This window comes from Ailuropoda melanoleuca, chromosome 5 (assembly GCF_002007445.2).
Source record: "Ailuropoda melanoleuca isolate Jingjing chromosome 5, ASM200744v2, whole genome shotgun sequence".
Classification (NCBI taxonomy): Eukaryota; Metazoa; Chordata; class Mammalia; order Carnivora; family Ursidae; genus Ailuropoda; species Ailuropoda melanoleuca.
This window is the reverse complement of record NC_048222.1, coordinates 54743059-54764695: the sequence shown is the minus strand read 5'-3', so window position 1 is coordinate 54764695 and position 21637 is coordinate 54743059. Positions and strand designations below refer to the sequence as shown.

The 21637-nt window shown below is 37.9% G+C and overlaps 1 protein-coding gene across 8 annotated transcripts in view; it reads right to left on the bottom strand.

Annotated features, from left to right (window-relative positions):
- DMXL2 (Dmx like 2) overlaps positions 1-21637 on the bottom strand; it is a 145130-nt gene that overhangs the window by 57551 nt on the left and 65942 nt on the right. For all 8 annotated transcript variants that reach the window (XM_034660977.1, XM_034660979.1, XM_019800946.2 and 5 more), the window contains 6 exons: positions 20883-21122; positions 19912-20183; positions 18572-19268; positions 18102-18223; positions 3790-3879; positions 1510-1627 (listed from right to left, as the gene is read on the bottom strand). In XM_034660977.1, the coding sequence (XP_034516868.1) occupies positions 1510-1627; positions 3790-3879; positions 18102-18223; positions 18572-19268; positions 19912-20183; positions 20883-21122 (1539 nt within the window). The remainder of the gene's footprint in view (positions 1-1509; positions 1628-3789; positions 3880-18101; positions 18224-18571; positions 19269-19911; positions 20184-20882; positions 21123-21637) is intronic.

The following is a 21637-nucleotide window of genomic DNA, read 5'->3' as shown; positions in this document are numbered from 1 at the left end:
ATAAAATACTGACTTTCTATAAGCATTGGTTCTAGCAGGTTGGTATGAATTTCTTGTTAGAGGTAGAATGATAAACAGTACCTAGGTTTGTGGCAAAGCAATAAAAATGTTCAACCCAGATAAAGGTGAAATATGGAAAAACACATTTTAAATCTATAAAGCAGTCCTGTTATGCCCTACTGAGAGTAGAATAAAACCATGTGACAACTGAATAACTTCTTAAGAAGGAAAGTATTAATATAAGAAGCAAGATGCATGAAAGGAAAAAATTACCAGTGGGTGGTGAAGACATGTCAGAGAAGAATTCATTCTTATTTTTCACTAAAGAAAAGGCAATGACCTGTATAAATTTGGTAGAAATACTGTTCATAAATGTCTATACATGATTCTGTGATACAAGCTATATCAAGAAAACTATGTCCATTTAGATACTTATGATTTATAACCAAATTAGATAAAGTATCTGGAAGCCTTTTGTAAACTAAAAAAATGTTTATCATCTAACATAATAAAAAATCATTAAAAAAATAAAAAATAAATATTCATCATATAAAATGAATTCTTAAAGTAGAACATGTCTTTCCTTCTTTCAGATAGAAAATATTCTATTTGTTCTATTTCATATATGTTCTACATTCAAATACAACATGACTGTTTTATAATTACAAAGTTAGAACTTTTAAAGGGAACATTCTAAGCTAAATAATAAAGTTTAAACTAAACATCATATGGGGTCTATTCTTAAAAGCTCTTACGGAGAACTACTTTTCTTTCACACACAAAAAACAAATACTATGTGTCATAGGGGAACACTGTGGGATGGTACCTTTAATTCACAGTGTACCTGAGGTTCCTGATATACCATACAAAATAATGTCTTATATTAATATATTCATCAGTGGTCTTCAGCGATGTATTGGGGACTTTTAAAAACTTACACTGAAATTAATTGGTTTCCTTGAGATACAGGGAACTTACTACCAATCAAAGTAATTTAATTGTAGAACTGAATAATTAAAATTACTTTTTAAAACAATTAAACTGGGGCGCCTGGGTGGCACAGCGGTTCGGCGTCTGCCTTCGGCTTAGGGCGTGATCCCGGTGTTGTGGGATCGAGCCCCATATCAGGCTCCTCTGCTATGAGCCTGCTTCTTCCTCTCCCACTCCCCCTGCTTGTGTTCCCTCTCTCGCTGGCTGTCTCTATCTCTGTCGAATAAATAAATAAAATCTTTAAAAAAATAAAAAAATAAATAAAACAATTAAACTAAGATTCATAAATAACATTTTCCTGGCAAAAGTCTATGCCATTGGTTGAAACTGTCTTTCAAAATGTAATTTTCACCCACTGCCTTCTTTATATACAAACAAGCAATTTTTATAGAACTGGTGTTATTTGCTAAAAATTAGAATAGTGATGACTTTTGATATAAAGATCCATACTCAATAAAAAATTTAGAGATTCTTTTTTAAGATTAAGGTGTCAAACTCAAGACTACTTTTTAAAAGTACCTTGCGATGGCTGAAAAAATATTTCTGTTTCCTTTTTCTCCATATCTTCCTTATGTGGTTTGTATCCTATAATGAAATCTTCTTGAAACACATGAAGCAACTGTGTATTTGAGCCACACTACAAATATGAAAAAAATGAAGTTTTATCTTTGAAATTCCCTGTCTTCCACCCACCACCTCCCCAAGAACACTAATGTAGAAGAAATAAATCTAACAATTTCTATTCTTTATCAACTGACAAATTAGAAAGGAAAAAGCAACAGAAAATAAAATCATTAGAATCACCTGGGCAGAGAAAATTGCTTTCAAAGATGCTATAGCTAATAGCAGAATTCAAGAGCTCTAATAAAGACAAATCAACAGATCTGCTTCTCAAAACACACACACACACACACACACACACACACACACACACACACACACACACCCATAAGTGATCTACACCACTTTGAGCTAAAAAGTATTAGGTCTCATGACTGGCTGGAGAAGGCTATGCTGACTATGTAAATAAGACTAGTACAGGATTCCCTTAGTTTTTTTAACTCCACTTGGGAACCAAAAATAGGAAAACCAGAAACGTCCTCAAAGTATTCCCAGTCTGTCTAGTGGGAATTATGAGGGGCCCTATGACAGCCAGTTGAGTGACACACCTCTGGATTAATGTATTCACACGTAAGTAACTAGGATTTCTAAATGGATGGATGAGCCATCACTGTCAGCTGCTACAGCTATGCTACGTGAGCATGTTTTTTTAACAATGTAGAGGAAAAGAGTAAAAATAATACAAATGGCTACTTATAATCACTAAAGGGAGCCGAAATTCAAGGAAAAACTAAATCCAAACAAAATCTTATGATGGAAGTGTGTCAAGACAATTAGATGGCTGCCCCACAGATTTCAAGGAAGGGAAGCATGGATGGGTGGGCTAAATCTTACAGAATAGAGATCAACCTCCTTACAAACTACACAGAAATGAAAGGACTATAATATTAGGATGACCCACAGAATTTTTATGGAAGTTATATGGTATTTTTATGTCTCTCTACATAGAAATCAAAAATCTCTTCACATAGAGAAAATGGTCACCTCCCCAAATGAAAAAATAAATGAAGAGGGAAGGGTGAGGTCTTCATGGATATAGAAATCATACAGCACATTGGGAACAAACCTAGAATGAGTTTAAGCCATTTATCAGTGCTTGCAGTTTTCCAGCCTTTGCATTAAAGATAGCCACAGCTAGAGGGGGAAAAAATCTTGAATGGGTATGAAGTTAGAAGCATAATGCTCAGTAAGAGTGACCTCTGTTGATACCCCATGGTGAAGAGGAGTTACAGTGAGAGATGAATTTAACACCCAGCCCATTAAAAATGAAGACCTTTATGGGAATGAAGACAATCCACTCTTCTCCCGTATCCCTATGGAGGAGAATAAGGAAACCACAGGTTAGGGATTTCCTTGGAGGCATTAGTAATTTGAGTCTGGCAGCCACATTTCTGTTGCCAAGAGCTGACATGGTAACTTCTCTACATTGGTGGAAATTATTACATTTTCCCTAACAGAATGTACCGGGCACCATGGAAAAAAAGAATAATACAACTATATTTGTTTTTAAATATGGTTAGCTCTTTCTTTCATTTCCTTGTTTGAAAACACTGGTAACTTTCTCACCAAAACAATCTTTTTTCCTATTTGGAATGAGTATATTAGTTCTATCCCTTAGTCCATCACTATGATCCTCAAGGAACAAACATCTTGAGGACTAGAAAGGGATTTACAAACTCACTGTAGGGAGAAGGGTTCTCCCTCTTTCCTAGGTAGTTACCAGGGAAGAACACTGACTATACAAAAGACCTATGATTAGAAAGTAAATGTAGGATCCTTTGATCCTACTTTCATCTGCATTTTACTGGATATTGTAAAAATATCTAATATTCAGCCTAACAAGGTAAACACTCTAAAGCTGAACTATCAACTGAATTGAAATGAGGAATAATATAAAACGAGAAACCACAAACCAAGCCCCTATGCAGCTGTAACTGTATTTTCCTTCATGGTTTCCCTGACTGAATCGAATGACCTTTAAACAGGAAATAACGCTACAGATATAATTCAGCTGGAGAATAATTCCTAAATCATTAGATTTTCACCGTGAAAATCAAAAGAAGCTGGCTGTATTTAGTATTCTCAAACAAGAGAATTATTCTGACCATGAAACATATGCACATAAAACACTCTGGGATAAAGTATATTAACACCCCCAATTCACAAGCATGTTTTTACTTGGTTGGTTATTGCGTCGAGTTCGATAATGCAGCCAGGTCGAGCAGTAGACTGTTGGCTCACGATATTAAACACTTCTCCAATAAGTTTCTGTGAATAAAAAACAGAAAATGTGAATCATCGACAATTTATGAATCTATTATCAGTATGATACAGCATCTCAGGCATTTGAAGCCCCTCTAAATATTCAATGATTGGCAATGGTGACTCATTCATTCAAAGAATCATTTCAAATTTCTGTACTCACTCTTATTCTCGTTTTTAAAATTAACTAACCAGGTAGAAAACTCTATAGTGTTTGGCTAAATAGTGTAGAATGTCAAGGCATCCGGTTCTTTTAACATGCCTTCATTCTGCAATCTTAAAGCTCCACGACAGACCTGGCTGAGGATGTGGCCCCACACCCACGTGCATGATTTGCAGACCTGCAATGCCACGTACAAGACCCTGCCAGTGAGAAGGTACCGGCAATGGTTGAGAGGAAGTGGGACTCTGCATTTTGAGATGAGGATGTTTGAACTAACACGGGGAGTCTAACTTTGGACCCCCAAACTCCCAAGCCTTTCTGCTGAAAAGATCAGTCCCTTCTCCCTCCTTCCAATCAGGCTTCCCTTGTATAAAAACCTTTCAGTAACTTCACCTGAAGCAGTCACAAGGAGATGCCCATTCTCAGCATCACCGCCATTACTTCTTACCAACTCCAGGCCACTAGGAGGGGTTAGATCCCAGCTTAGCCCAGGGATATAAATACAAGATTGCCTCTGGGAAAACAGCACGTACACTGGGGTTGTAGCACTTTTTCAATTTGTATCAGCAAGATTCCAGAGACATGGATAGGAACAGATTCAAGGCTTATTAGACCAAGGAGGACAAAATATGTGGCTGGTTACGGCCGAATTTATTGTTATGAGTACATTCGCCCAAGATTCAGGATTTAAAGTGTTAGTTTGGACACCTGGAAGTAGGGTCTCCTGGGTTTGTTAACTGAAATCTGGATGCAACTGTACCCTACAGATGGTGAGGTTAAAACACTGGAATACCTCTAACACAACATGAACCCCTGCCACTCACGTGTGGTCAGTGAACCAGCAACAAAAGCAGCATCATGAGGCTTTTTATAAATGCGACTCTCAGGCCTGAAAGCTAATATGTCCGCATTTTAACACGATCTCTAGATGACTCATGTACATACTAAAGTTTAGTAAGTACTGATGCAGATCAGTGGTTCTCAGCCTTGGCTGCACACTGAATCACCCGAGGAGCTTCAACAATCACTGCTGCTTAGGTCCCACTCGCAGAGACTGATTTATTGGTCTAGAATACAGTCTGATCACAGGCACCTTACAGACTTCTCAGGTGCTTCTGACATGCAACCAGGGTTACCATCCCCTTGCAGGGATACCCACTCCAGGTAAGGGTTTGCCTTCCCTGCCCACAACTCTGCTGCTAGCACTGTGAATAAGGCCTTACCAAATGCCTTATTGAACACTACAAGGATGCTTCTCAACTTTACCTCTCACAAAGGAACCCTTTTAATAGCAGAAGATAGGGCCAGAATTAGGGTAAAGTGAATAAAGCACTCACCTTGGGTGCAAAATTTAAGGGGGGGGTGCCCAAAACTCAATAATCAAGACAAAAAATATCTTAATGCAGTATTTTTTTAAAGATTTATTTACTGGGGCACCTGGGTGGCTCAGTCAGTCAAGCATCAGCCTTCGGCTCAGGTCATGATCTCAGGGTCCTGGTATCGAGCCCCACATCGGGGTTCCTGCTCAGTGGGGAGTCTGCTTCTTCCTCTCCTTCTCCCCACTGCACACGCACACACGCTCTCTCTCACACTCTCAAATAAATAAAATCTTTAAAAAATTTATTTATTAGAGAGAGAAAGAGAGAGAGCACATGTGCACAAGTGGGGGAGGGACAGAGGAAGACAGAAAACCTCAAGCAGACTCCCAGCTGAGCAAAGAGCCCTAGGCAGGGCCTGATCTCATGCATGACCCATGAGATCCTGACCTAAGGTGAAATCATCAGTCAGACATTTAACCAACTGAACCACCCAGGCTCCCAATGCAGTATTTATTAAAATTAGAATTAATGCCAAAAAATTCATAATGAACAAAATATCAAAATTTTAAATACAGGATTCAATAGTGTCATGGGGTGCCTGGCTGGCTCAGTCAGAAGAGCCTATGACTCTTGACCTTGGGTCGTGAATTCAAGCCCCACGTTAGGTGTAGAGATTATTTAATTAAATAAATTTTAAAAAGAAAAATGTCTTGATGAGCCATATTAAAGCCCAAGACAAAAGCAAAACTTCAAAGATATGTTTTTATGTATTTAATGATTAATATTTTTCCAGAACATTAAAGCGGCTGAAAATTATTGAAAAACTGAAAAGAGGGGCGCCTGGGTGGCACAGCGGTTAAGCGTCTGCCTTCGGCTCAGGGCGTGATCCCAGCGTTATGGGATCGAGCCCCACATCAGGCTCTTCCGCTATGAGCCTGCTTCTTCCTCTCCCACTCCCCCTGCTTGTGTTCCCTCTCTCGCTGGCTGTCTCTCTCTCTGTCAAATAAATAAATAAATAAAATCTTTAAAAAAAAAGAAAAACTGAAAAGAAAGCGTATTAAAACTCACAATATTATTTTATATTTAAATTTATTTATACCAAAATAAGATTATTATTTTACTTTCCTGGCTTTAATGAAAGCAAACTTGTCGATATTTTTAAAATCTACTTTTTGCTTGTTTTCAATATTAACAACTTCCCTGTTTGACAGTGTCTTGACCAAGTGACAATCTTTTTTTTTTTTTTTAAGATTTTATTTATTTATTTGACAGAGAGACAGCCAGTGAGAGAGGGACCACAAGCAGGGGGAGTAGGAAAGGAAGAAGCAGACTCCCATCAGAGGAGCCTGATGCAGGGCTCGATCCCAGAACGCCAGGATCACTCCCTGTGCCGAAGGCAGACACTTAACAAATGAGCCACCCAGGCGCCCCTTGACCAAGTGACAATCTTAATCTTTTAATTTATCTTTTTTTAGAGAGGGAGGAGGGGGAAGGATGGAGGGAGAAGGAGAGAGAATCTTAAGCAGGTTCCACATCCAATGTGAATGCAGGGCTCGACCCTGAGATCATGACCTGAGCCAAAATCAAGAGTCGAACACTTAACCAAGTGAGCCATCCAGGTGTCCCTTAAATAATTTTTAATTAACTTCAGCTTACTGAAATTTCTTTTGCAGGACAACACTGTGACTGGTATTATTTTTTTTAAAGTTCTGAAGTCCACTTCGAAATTTGCGTTAAGACTACACGAAACAAAATCTATGAATCAGTTTTAGAAGATCCAAACACAGTGTTGATTTTATATTACAGATTACGGACATCTCATGACACTTAAAACTATTCAGATAAATTTTCACAAGACTTAAGTTGTCAAAATGTTTAAGAGCCAAGTCAGTGGCTGTATTTTGTAAACAAGATTATCCATATAACATTTCTCCAGCTGAAAATCCAAAATCCAAAACACTTCAGTTAATTTTTCATACCTCCATTTTGAATGTGAAATTATTATGGTTGGTAGTCAGAATAATGGCCCCCCAAAAATGTCCTCATCCTAATTCCCAGGACCTGTGAGTATGTTACTTTACATGGCCAACGAGATTTTGTGGGTGTAATTAAATTAAACGTCTGGAGATGGGAAATTATGTTGGATTAGGGAGACGGGCCCACTGTAATCATAATGGTCCTTACAAGAGGGAGGAAGTACAGTCAGATTCAGAGAAAGAGAAGCAAAATCCAGAAAAAGAGAGATTTGAAAATGCTCTGCTGCTAGCTTTAAAAAGGAGGAAGGAGCCATGAGAAAAGAGATTCAGGGGCCTCTAGAAGCTAGAAAGGGCAAGAAAATGGATTCCCCCTAGAGCCTCCAGAGGGAATATGGCCCTGCCAACATTTTGGTTTTGGAATATCTGACCTCCAAAACAATAAGATAATAAATGTATTTAAATGTATTGTTTTAAATGTATTGTTTGTCGTATCAGCAGTAGGAAACTAATACAGGTGCCCACAATCTCCTCTACTTTTACTCGATCGGCTCTTTTTCCAATAAGAATATCGCATCTGGTAATTCATATATTTCCAGTTTCAGTTTTGTTTTTCATTCATTTTCAGGTTCAGGAAATATATTCACACCTCTTGCTAATAATTTACACTCACCAAACATACTTTCAAAGTTACTTTCTCTCACTATATCCAACAACTCTCAACGGAAAACTGGATTAGCAAAGAAGTAAATTTTGATCACATTACTGAAGTGTTTGCTTTCATTAAAGCCAGGAAAGTGAAATTATAAAAAATTCTGTTTGGGGCATAGATAAAATATTTAAACTTAAAATAATGTTGTAAATTTTAATATACTTACCTCCGATTTTCAATACTTTTCAACTACTTTAATGTTTTAAGGGGAAGAAATCAACCATTAAAAAATTACAGGAACGTATGTTTCTAGAGTACACATTCTTCCTTTTGCCCCAGGCTTCAATGTGGCTCATCATGGCACTGCTAGATCTGTCTTTATTTAAAATTTTGGCACTTTGTTCATCAAGGATTTTTCTGCATTAATTTTGACTGTCTACAATATGGCACTAATACCACCCAATCCAGTAATTCCACTACTGGGTATTTACTCAAAGTAAAAGAGAATAGTAATGTTTGGGCCACTCCACCAGGTTTAAAAAGAAAAAAAGGCAAACACCCAAGGTGCTGACAAAGGTGTAAGGGAATGCAGAATTTGGTGGTGGAGAAGGAGACTACGATTATTGAATTCAGGCTCTGTGACTATCTATAGAAGCAGGGCTCTGACAGCTTTCCTCTATGTTGTTTCTTTTTCCCTGATTTCCCTATTGTGACAAGTACCGATAGTGAAACAACTTCAATTCAGGTTCCAAGTAGGACCACGACTAAACTGGCATCATTACACAATGACACGAGGCCACATGGGAATTTGTGTTTCCCCCACGCTGGAGATAAAAGTTTCTCCATCTAAATAAAGAACAGGAATCGATGCTAGGGGGCAAAAAGAGTGGACTTTGCTGGCTACCCTTGATCTCCATCTAAACCCTGATGCATTCTCCAATCCTGTCTGCCTTATTCTGTGCCCCAAGAGGTTGACTTCTGCACCCTAACACCTCACTCACAAGCTGGCTTCAGCTTCAGCCGGCTGAATTCACTGAGTGGGAGGGACTGGTCAGAGACTGGAGAGGAGAGAGAAGTCAGGCATGTGCCCCCTTGCTCCCCACAGTTCCGGCAGTGGCAATGTTCCTGTGTGGCCACCTCTCCCAACAGGCAGCTCCTTTTCCATGGTGTTAGCTCTCCCCAGGCTTTGGTACACTGTTACGGCTCTCTTGTCCCTTCAGGCACAGGGATATATTTTTCTATTGCCACTGCAAAAAACTACCACAAACTTAGTGGTTTAAAACAACACAAATGTATTATCTAACAGTTCTGTAGGTCAGAAGTGTGACATGGGTCTCTCTGAACTAACACCAACTTGTCAGCAGGCTCCATTCGTTTCTGGAGACTGGGGGGAAGAGTCCAATTTCCTTGCCTTTCCCAGCTTGTCGAGGTTATCCATATTCTCTGGCTCATGGGTCTCTCTCCTCCCCCAAAGCCAGTAAATACCATCTCTCTGACCATTCCTCTTTTTTCACCTCTCTCTTGGACCACGGCCAGGGAAGGTTCTCTGCTTTCAAGGACTCGTGTGATTATAATGGGCCTACCCAAATATTCCAGGATAATTTCCACATTTCAGGGTCCTTAATTTATTCACATCTGCAAAGTGTCTTTTGCCATGTGAGGTAACAAACTTGCAGGTTCTGGGGATTAGCACATGAACATTTTGGGGGACCATTGTTCTGATAATGGTAATGATGGCTTCACCATTATTAGACTCTGAGTGCATTATCACTTGTGGGTTAACCATGTGCCCACCTCTATAAGGAGTTCTTTCATTAAACTCTTCACAGTTAAACCTTTATAAGTGTGTCACCTGTTTCCCACCTCGGCCCTGACGGACACAGGGGCTAAATCAAGGTGGTTCTGATTGTCTCTCCCTGAAAAAGTGCAACAGTTACCAATGTGTTCTTCCACACAAAATGCAGAGGGAGATCTTTATGTAGATTCTCCTCCTTAATATGATCTTCCTTTAGATACTATGATCCCACAAAGAACATAAACGAGCAATTCAAAAGAAAATACAAACAGCCAATAAAAAGAAAAACAATTCCATTTCTTCAATGATAAAAAATGCACAAATCAAAATAATAGATATCAGTTCAAAATAGTGAAGATTTTGACAGAAGAAGGAACGAGAGGGTGGAGAAGACCTCTACTCACATACTTTACTGATGAAGTACAAGCTGGTAGAACAACTAGCTTCCCATCGCCCTCACAAGGTAATAAAACACTTCAGCATGATATTCCTGCACTTCCTCATTAACTCAACAAATATTTACAGAGTGTTTATCAGCTCTCAGGCACTGGAATACAGCACTGCCCTCATTTTACATTCAAATGAAGACAGACAAATAGCACACAAATAAGTGAGTAAAACCAACTGTGAAATGGTACTAAGTGGTAAGGGGAAGAAAGTGGGTATGTGGACAGGAAGTATTGGGCAGGAGTGGTCACGAAGCCCTCACTTGACTAAAGGCCTAAAGGAGGCAAAAATACAAGCCATGTGTTATCTGAGGGAAGAACATTCCAGGCAGGGAGGACAGTAAGTAGAAGACACTAAGATGAGAGACTGTTGGCCACACTCCAGGACCAGTAAAGAGACGAGTATGGCTGGAGCCAAAATGAGGGAGGGGGAAATAGAAAAACACAGTATCAAAGAAGTGAAGGAAGGCAGGATAGGGGGTGAGAGGTCGAGTCTACAGCTCACTGTAGACAAAAGAGTGACATGATCCAAACAAATCACAGTTTAAAAGTACCATTCTGACTTCTCTGTTGAGAATAGGAAGTCCAAGACCACCTTCCCCAACAGAGACACAGATTTAACAGTGATCAAATTCAACATGCTCTCATGAAAAAAAAAAAACAAAAAAAACACTCCACAAACTATGAATAGGAAGAAACCACCTCCATATAATCAGAGATATATGAAAAGCTCGAAGCTAATGTCGTACTCAATGGGAAAAGATTCATGAGTTTTTCCTCTAAGATAGATCAGGAACAAGGCAAGGATGCCCACTCTCACCACTACTATTCAACACAGACTGGAAGTTCGAGCCAGAGCAATTAGACAAAAAATAAAAAGCATAAAAATTAGAAAAGACATAAAATTATCTGTTTGCAGATGGCATGATCTTATATGCAAAAAACCTTAAAAATTTCACACACACACACACACACACACACACCTCTGTTAGAACTAATAAATGAATTTAGCAAAGCTGTAGGATACAAAATCACCATTCAAAAATCAGATGTTTTTATACACTAACAATGACCAGTCCAAAAGGAAACTAATAATCCCATTTAGTAGAGAATCAAAAAGAAAAAAAGATTTATGAAGAAACTGAGCAAAGAAGATGAAAGACTTGGGGCGCCTGGGTGGCAGAGCGGTTAAGCGTCTGCCTTCGGCTCAGGGTGTGATCCCGGCGTTATGGGATCGAGCCCCATATCAGGCTCCTCTGCTATGAGCCTGCTTCTTCCTCTCACTCCCCCTGCTTGTGTTCCCTCTCTTCGCGGGCTGTCTCCATCTCTGTTGAATAAATAAATAAAATCTTAAAAAAAAAAAAAGAAGATGAAAGACTTACACACTGAAAACTAAAAACAATGCTAAAAAAATCAAAGAAGATATAAATAAATGGAAAGACATCTCATGCTATGATTATAAGACTTCGTATTGTTAAATTGTCCATAGTACCAAAGCAATCAACAGATTCAATGTAATTCCTATCAAAATCCCAGTGGCATATTTTGCGGAAATTGAAAAAACCATCCTAAAATTCATATGACAATATGGGGGAAAGCTTCAGGACACTGGTTTTGTCAATGATTTCTTGGATATGACACCAAAAGCACAGGCAACAAAATAACGCGTAGACAAATGGACTACACCACACTTAAAAATGTCTGCATGTCAAGGAAAACAACCAACACAGTGAAAAGGCAACCTACAGAATGGAGGAAGTAACTGCAAATTAGATATGTGATAAAGGGTTAACATCCAGAATACAGAAAGAACTTCTACATCTCAACAACAAAATAAAGCAAAAGGACCTGAACAGACATTTCTTCAAAGAAGATAAACAAATGGCCAACATGCACATGATAAAGGTGTTCAATATCACTAATCACGAGGGAAATGCACATCAAAACCACCATGACGTACCACCTCATACCCAACAGAAGGGCCACTACCAAAGAATAGAAAATACATTTTGGACTAGATGCAGAGAAGTTGGAACCTTGTGCACTGCTGGTGGGAATGTAAAAAGGTGCTACCATTATGGAAAACAGTATGGAGGTTTGCAAAAAAATTAAAAATAGAATTACCATATGATCTAGCAATTCCACTTCTGGGTATATACCCCAAAAAATTAAAAGCAGAATTGCAAAGAGACATTCGGGCACCCGTGTTCATCACAGCATTATTCACAATAGTCAAAAGACAGAAGCAACCCAAATGTCCACTGACAAGTGAGTGGATAAAGAAACTGTGGTATACACATACAATGGAATATCATGCAGCCTTGATAAAGATCTGGTCACTTGCTACAACACAGATAAACTTAGAGGACATTACACCAAGCACTAGAACGATTTTATCTTCAGTATTCTGGACGGAAATTTTTTAAAATTTTAATTAAATCACTGCCTTCAGGACACCTAGCTGGCTCAGCTGGTGGAGTATGCTGTGAGGGGCTATGAGTTGGAGACTACTTAAAAATAGAATCTTTAAATCGCTGCCTTCATAAACAGCTTGGTCAACAGAAATCCCTTCTTGATGACTCAGAGTCACATTTATGAACATTAACATTACTCATGCCTTTAAAAGTCTAAAGACCTCAAGTTCTGTCTTAATGATAAGTACCAAATGTACACTGGTATCTGAGAAGGAACATTAGGAATTTATTTGAAATGTCTGCAAAATAGTTATCTCAAGTACATTTTGCTACCTAAAACCTCAGTCACTTCACGCTCAGTGTATCTCAAACTTAAGTCATCAACAATACCTCACAAACATCTAACCACTGCTAGTGGATCCACCGTCACTAACTTGAAACCTTAGCATCATTTCCTTTAGTATCCATATTCAGCAACTATTAAGCCCTACCCTAAGCTTTCTCAATATCTGCCAAATCCCACTCGAGCTCAGGTTTATTTTACCACATGCTTTGATGACCTCAGATTTCCTGCTATCTCCATTTCCAATGCCTACCAACTGCACTCCATCCTGCAAACTCACCACTTTACTTCCCTAAAAGGTTTACTGTCCCCTATATCCATCTCTTGATTCCAGAATAAAATTCAAATGTTTTCAGATGTTTCTTACGGGGGGGGGGGAAGCTAGCCTCTACCCAGCATCTACTGAAAATCCCATTTGAGGAAGAGGACAGCATGTGACAACTTCTTGCCATATTTCAACTTACAATCAGTAGAGGAAGTAACTAGGAGAACTGCTGCTCTGACATAGAAAAAAACAAAAAAAGATCAGCAAAAATAATGGGAACTTGACAGGGAGCAATCATGTTATGTTAAGAGTTTAAGATCAACAATAACAGCGAGACCCTATAGTCTATCATTCAGAAAGGCAAAATTTCAGAATTCCTTATAACATATGGCTCTGAAAGTCAAATGGCTTAAGAGAGTCAGGACTTGGAGGTTCCTGACTATGTAACTGCAAACACAACTGATGAGAAAAAAAAGGTGGTTAGTGTAAGGTATTGGCTAGTGTCTCAGCAAAATCCACATCTACCCAGAATGTCGGAATGCCCTCTTCTTTAGAGGAAGGATGTTTGCAGATCTAAACTGTTTAAGATAAGGTCATACTAGATAAGGGTGGGTGTCCTTCTAAGAAGACGGGGGGCACACAGAGACACCCAGAGAGAAGGCAGCCATGTGAAGAAAGAGACAGACTCTGGTGTTGCAGCTCCAAGTCTAGGAACACTGAAGATTGGGGGGAGCAACCAGAAGTCAGGAAGAGGCAAAAAAAGGATCTTCCCCTAGAAAGAGCATGATCCTGCCAACACCTTCATTTCAGACTAAATGTGTATGTAAAAAAACAGAGTTGCAAAATATGTAAAACACGAAACCTCTAGAATTGAAAGGAGAAATGGACAAATTCACAATTATGGTTGGGAATTTCAACACCCTTCTCACAGGAATTGGTAGAACTAGACAGAAAATAAGCAAAGAGCTGGAGGAACTCAACACCCCCGTTAATGAAAACATATCTAAGTGACATTTTTAGAACATACCACCCAACAGCAGCAGAGTGTGTTCAAGTGCCGTGGAAGACATACTAAGATACACAACATCCTGGGCCATTAAACAAACCTCAGTAAATTTACAAGGATTGGAATCATAGAGGGTGTTCTCCTACCACCACAGAATCAAATCAGAAATCAGTAACAGAATGATAACAGGAAAATCTCTTCCCAGGATTTACTGGGAAGCTAAAGACCACACTCTTAAATAACCCATGTGTCAAACAAGAATCCTCAAGGAAAATTTTAAAATATAGTGAAGTGAATACTACTTACCAAAATGCCAAAGCAGTGCTGCGAGAGGAATTTATAGTACTAAATGCATATGTTAGAAAATATGAAAAGTTTCAAAACAAGACTCTAAGCTACCATGTCATGAAACCGAGAAAAAGAACCTCCCCTCCCCCCAAAAAAGGGTAAGATGAAAACTTAATAAAAGAGCAGAAATTAATGAAAATGAAAACAAAAACACAGAATTCGATGAAACAAAGAGCTCATTCTTTGATAATATCAATAAAATTAACAAATTTGTAGCAAGATTGGAAACAGAAAGAGAGGAAAGGCACTAATTACCATGTTCATAGCATGTACCCATCATATAATGTGAAAGAAGGATACCTCACATCTGCGGTATTCTTCCTAAAAACCCATAACTCCAGTCTAACCATGAGAAAAATAGCAAACCCAAATCAAGGGGAAATTCTACAAAATGTCTGACCAGTACTACTCAAAACTGTCAAAGTCATGAGAAAATACTGAGGAAGAAAGAAATGAAGAAAACGAAGAAACTGTCCCAGATCAGAGAAGGCTAAGGATTCATGATGACTAAATATAATGTGTTTTCTGGGTGAGATCTCAGAACACAAATGGACATTAGCAGAAAAATCAGCTAAATCTTAAAAAGTTTAGAGTTTAATTGGTCATATCATACTAATGACAGTTTCTTAGTTGCGATAAATATATTCTGGTAATAGAAGATGTTAATAGGGGAAACTGGCTGTGGGGTGGCTGAGAACTCTCTACTGTTGCAACTTTTCTGTAAATCTAAAACTATCCAAAAACTAAAATTTTTTTTAAAAAATTAAGTAACAATAAATTATTTTCAGAGTCTAGAGACAAAGGAAAAGATGAGCTCATTAACAGAGGATGATACTTTAATGTTAATAATGATGCAGAGAATAAGAACTCCTAATTCCTACTTTGTCTCTGGTCTTCCATTTCAAGAATTTTAGACTGTTGGTGCCTGCATGGCTCCGTCGGTTAAGCAACAGACTCCTGATTTCAGCTCAGGTCATGATCTCAGGGTGGTGAGATCAAGCCCTGAGTCAGGCTCCCGAGCTGAGCGTGGAGACTGCCTAAGATCCTCTCTCACTCTCTCTGCTCCTCCCCCAACACGCACGTGAACTCACAATAGAAAAATTAAAAAATTGTTTTAATTAAAAAAAAAGAATTTAGCTTGCAAAAAACAGAAAAAAACAAATTTTCTACAATGAATATGTATTACTTTTTAGCATTAAAAAATTTAATGAAAATAGGTTTAAGAAAAAATGTACATGGGTAAGGGGACGAGTAGAAGACAGGATAAATTAAGAAATTCCAAGAATGTATCTAACTGCTCTACATAAATTTACATTTTCTGGAAAAGTAATGCCTGGGTTAGTGGGAAAATTTTGCAAATAAGTTCAATAACTATAGAAGACGTTCTCTGAGAAATCATGGGAAATGTCATAGCCAAAATACTAGCATTAGGTAAATGTTCCAATTTTCGAAAAGGAAAACAATATAATTCAATAAGACAAACTAAAGAGCTTGATGGCTATTTAGTACAAGGTTTTAGTTAACAACAGACATCAGGGTAGGTACATTTAACCTACTACACATTCAAACAATCATCTCAGACAGATCTGACTTCCTTTCGACTACAGAATATTTGGCAGACAGTGTATTTTATTTCAGAAAAGCGCATGACAAGCTGCCTCATGGAAATCCTAGGGACAAGCTGAAGAAATATTTCAGACAATAAAAATGGAAAAAGATTTCAAATGTACACTGCTAGGGTCTTTTTTAAGTCCTATCCTGTTTAACATTTTTATAATTGACTCAGATAAAGATGTGGAAATAACATTCAACAAACAGACTGGTGATATAAGTCATAAAGCAATAACACAAATAACAGAATCCGGATTCAAAAAAGAAAGACTGAACCTAACAAGATGAAATGTAATAGTGAAACTAGGCCTGCATTTGGGCCACAACTCAAATGCACAAATACAGAATGGCTTGCTGGCAAAAAGAGACTCTGGGATATTTAAATGAGAGTCAGCTCAGTATGAATCAATTACAAACAAAGAATCTGGCATGACTACCAAAAACACAATAAAATCTAATGAGAGGGGCCATAATATTGCCAGTATTCTAGTGGTCCTACAACGCCCAGAGTGTAGAAACTGAAAACTGCTAAGAGGAGTAACCAGGGTCAAATATAAAACAATTAATTTATTGGTGGAAGGGGGCAGGTTTGGCCTGAGGAAAAAAGTTTCATAGGTTGTAATACAGTCATCTTCAATTATCTGAAGTGATCTCACATGTGAGGAAAACTAGATGTACTCTAAATGGAACCAGGTCTAACAAGCAGAATTTAAGGAATACAAATTTAATTTCAGTATAACAGTGAAGGTAAATAAAGGCAGCATGAGCTGCATTCAGAGCTGAGGCTCCCTCCTCGGAGGCCAGATGACAGACTGGCAGGAATGTGGTAGAGGGAATAAAGCATCACATGGCTGGTTTAGACTAGGTGACCTATAAAGTATCTTCCAACTCCTTGATTTTAAGATGCTACTCCCTCCACACCAGGCCTCTGGCTCCAGCCCACGTGGTTTTCCCACCGTATCTGGAACAAGCCTTACCTACACGTGCACTTTCCCATATCCACACTTGCAGGCCATTCTCTCACTCTGGCAAAGAGAAAGAATTTGTCTTTCTAACTCTTGTCCACCCATCAAAAACAAACCTAAATACTGTCCTTACTAAAGCCTTCTAGGCCTACCCTCCTCTGATCTCTCTCTCGTCTGGATTATGGAATACTTCTGGTACCATCTGTTTGACAATTACTTACACACCACCCTCAGATACTGTTTCTGGCTTAAACTGTTATTTAACCTTTTATTAATAATTTCTCTCCTCCACTAAATTAAAAGCTCCTTAAAGCCACACTCTGAAACTTATGCTCTGTATCCGCTACACTTTGAAGGACACATACTACACACTCAAAATTATCTTTGGTGTTCAATATTGGACAGATTTTTGTTAGAACAAGTGTTTTATAAAAAGGCATGTTTTCATAGGTTAAGGTAAAATTCACTGTTCAAATCTGAATAGTAACTAATATATGCTGACTTCCAGTTCAGCTACAGAACTACCAGAGTAAGATACTGCCACCCACTGATAACATATTCTGACCACAGGACTTTTTAAAATGGTCAATGAAGCTCAGAAAAGCTCAGATTTTCCAACCTAAACAAAGAGCTTGGTAAAGCTGCCTTAGAGCAAAGGAAGATCAACAGAACCAAACTAGAGAGTGAAACAGGTCAAGCAGAAATCAGGATATCTTAGGGGAAAAGTCTTATTTATTTCTTTAAGTGTAGAATGTACTGATGTGTGATACTGACCCATGTACCTTGAAACACAAATTCAGAAACAGTAAATTTGTTGTATAGAGCCCAGAACATGTGCTCACTCCCTAAACACCAACTAAAAGTCCCAAAGTAAAAAGAGAATTCCTTATCAGACTGGATATTTTAATAAAGATTAGGAAATGCTCACCGAAGATTCAGGATCTGATAATTCATCCAGTAATTTTCTTGCATCCACCACAGCTTGGTAGAGCCTCAGATTTTTGCCATCGGAAGCAACAAAGCAAGCACTTGCAGAATTGCAGTACGTGCCTGAGAGAGCAAAAACTTCGCGTTATATACGTAGTTTGTTCTTATCTGGGGCTGAAGTATGAGAGACCTAGTAACACTTTTCTTTTTAGGCACAACCATGGTCCGGAATCATAATTTAAAAGATAAAATTAATGAATATAGAATCATTAATAAAAGAATTCAATAGAAAATATGTTAAGAGGGGAAAAAATTAAAAACAAACTTCTGGAAATTCTAAACGTAAGTCTGATGTCTACATCCCCCATACTTACTAAAAATCCTCCTAATAATGACAAGAAGAAAACATTTTGTGTATTAAAAGACAGTATAAAAGCTTTTATTAATTTCAGAATTAAAACAAACACTTACCAAGACAATAGCTGGGAATAAGAGTCGGAAGCCAAGCCACATTGGAGAAGGCTGATGTATGTAAAGAGTTAATTCGAGCCAATTCTGATACTCCTCCAGTGTAGGACAAAGGTCCTATTGGGTCTACACGCCACAGAATAAGTTCACTGTATATTGCATTCGGGTCATGAAATGTACGTGTCGCTGCATTTCTAAGAGGCTGTTTCGAGGAGCCTTTTATATGTCTTACAGGATCCATCAACCTACTTACTTTATTGTCTGAGTCCCACTGACAGTCTAATTCAGGAGTCAACAGAGCATTGTGATGAGAGGATGTCAGTAACAATGGTAAAACTGAATGACATGCCAGGTCATTGAGGTGAAATCGATGACCACAGTATCTAAATTTGTGAGATACAGTCAGAACAGTGGTAAAGGCAGACTTATCTGCAAAAGTGACAGCCCACTGATTTAAAGAACCATCTATGTGTTTGGAGACCATCATTACTGTAGGAGCTAAAATGTTCATATTTGTAGTGTGTGATCTGGAGTATAGCTGTAATCCATGAGAACTGCCTACAGCCGTCATCTCTTGGTGTAACAGAGTATGGGGAGAATCTTTCGTAGTGTTTATGCAGGCATACATCATGATATTTTTACTAAGAGAGCTCGCATCACCAGATGGAAAAGCAACAGGAATCCGGGAAGAAAAAGAAACCTGAAAAACACGGTATGAATTCAATGTAAGTAGTTTTCCTCCTCTCAAAAGTTTTACAAAATCACTTCCATTTTCAAAATGTGAAATCTCAGTTTCCCAGAAAAAACTATCATTTTCAACCTCTTTACAGTCTAATTCCTTTCCTCTATTTATGTAATATCGTATATCTCTATTTGAGGCCAAAGAGAAGCCTGAAAAAAGAAAAATTTCAAGTGCCTTACTTGTACAGCTAAATTACCACAACCACAAATCTAAATAGAAATGAAGTTCAGAAAGATAACAGATAAAGGTAGCTAGATTTAGTTAGTAAAACGTGGGGGGGGAGGGGAACAGAATCCTAAGTCACATTTTTAGGGTAGTTTTCTTAAGTTTATTCAAAATATTGTGAATTCCCAGGAAAAAAGCCAATGCACATATATTCAAATATTCAGTACCACACTTCAAAGCCAAATTCATTTCACTTTGAATTAACCAGGTTTGTAAAATTTGTGGTCACTGATTCCCCTTTGATAACATGAATAAGTATTCTCTTCTCAGTTGCTTTTCATAAAATCTTTTGAGTACCTCTGAAAACATGGTAAATCTGAATAGCATCTTTTCTTTTTTTAATAAATGTAATAATTGCGTCATCAGTAAAATATACCTGGACTTGTCTAAATATTCCAGGATTATATTCATCCAAATACTTTACATGCCACACTAGAAAGGTACCATCTACAGGGTGGATAGTAAAAAGCATGTCGGGATTCTTATTCCATTCAGTTAGCAGCATTTCAATCTTCCGGTCAAGCAGGACTGTGGGCAGCGGCATCGGTACACTAGGTCGTGAAAAGGTTCTGGGACTTCCCTCTCTTTCTCCATCTTCATGTTCCGACGATCCTGTACCTGCCTCAGATTCTCTATCCAGGGATAATTCTGAATCAGAAAATAAATTTATCAGTACATACTAATTTATCAGTACATACTAATAATACCATAAAAATTCATTTACATACTGGACTATCAAGAGCATACTATCTTAAAAAACCATAAATTTCTCTTCCAATTTATGGCCAGGGGGAGGGAGTGAAGGAGAAAAAGAAGAAAATCATTTTCTGATCTGAACTGAAAATTACTATTATTTCTTACTTTTTTTTTTTAAAGATTTTATTTATTTATTCGACAGAGATAGAGACAGCCAGCAAGAGAGGGAACACAAGCAGGGGGAGTGGGAGAAGAAGAAGCAGGCTCATAGCGGAAGAGCCTGATATGGGGCTCGATCCCATAACGCCGGGATCACGCCCTGAGCCGAAGGCAGACGCTTAACTGCTGTGCCACCCAGGCGCCCCTATTTCTTACTTTTAAAGAAATCAAAATGTCATTCACATTAGCATTAGCATTATCAAAACTTATTCCCCAAAAAAAGACCTGGCTTCCAAAGTAATACATTACCCAAAGCAATGTGTATAACAAAGCATATAGAGCTAGATGGTAGATGGTCCATAGTAGATGGTCAATAAATGACTGGGAAAGTAAAAAAGAAGAAGAGCAGGAAGGAAGGATTATAAACTAAAAGTGCTATCACAAAAAGCTGCTGACTTGCCAAAAAGAAAAATTTGAACATGGTATACTAACCATGGTCTAGTTTCATGTGTAAACCCCTCTCTTTCTCCTCCTGTGAACGTTCCTCATCTTCTCTATCTCCTTCGTCACTTTCATGATCTATCTGCTTCTCAGAAAGTTTTCGTAATTGCTGCATAAATATTTCAGTAGATGATGTAAAATGAAACTCTTTGTTGTTTAACCAATGAACCACAAAGCCCCCATTTCCATCATCAATGTTAAATACAGTGCCAACCAAGACATTTGGAATATCTGTGGGGAAAAAAAGGTAAGACTTCAATATGAATTTTTCATGTCTTTATTTTTATTTTTTTAATTTTTCATGCTTTTAAAAGGATTGCCAAGTGCTTATAAGCACTTTTAACTTATAAGTTAGTCTTTATAAAGACTAACTCTATACTTACACAGAAAAGGTCAACATAACTCTAGCAGGATTTGTAGAAACTTTAACTGAATTTAATAGTAAAAGTAAATATTAAGAATTAATGGCACAGACTTAAATTACTAATGGAATTAAATTACTAATTTAAAAACCAAATACACCAAATGCATGAACCTTTATTAAATGGTGGTTTGGGGATGGAGGAACCAAAAAATTGAACAGAAAAGCAGCTATAAAAGACATCTAAGATAATTGGAGAAAATTAGTTTAAAAATAACTGAGATATTAGAGATTATAGAATTACTTCTAATTTTCCTAGGTATAATAATGATATTGTGATCATGTGAGAGAATTTCCCTATTCTTAGGAGATACTTTCTGAAGTA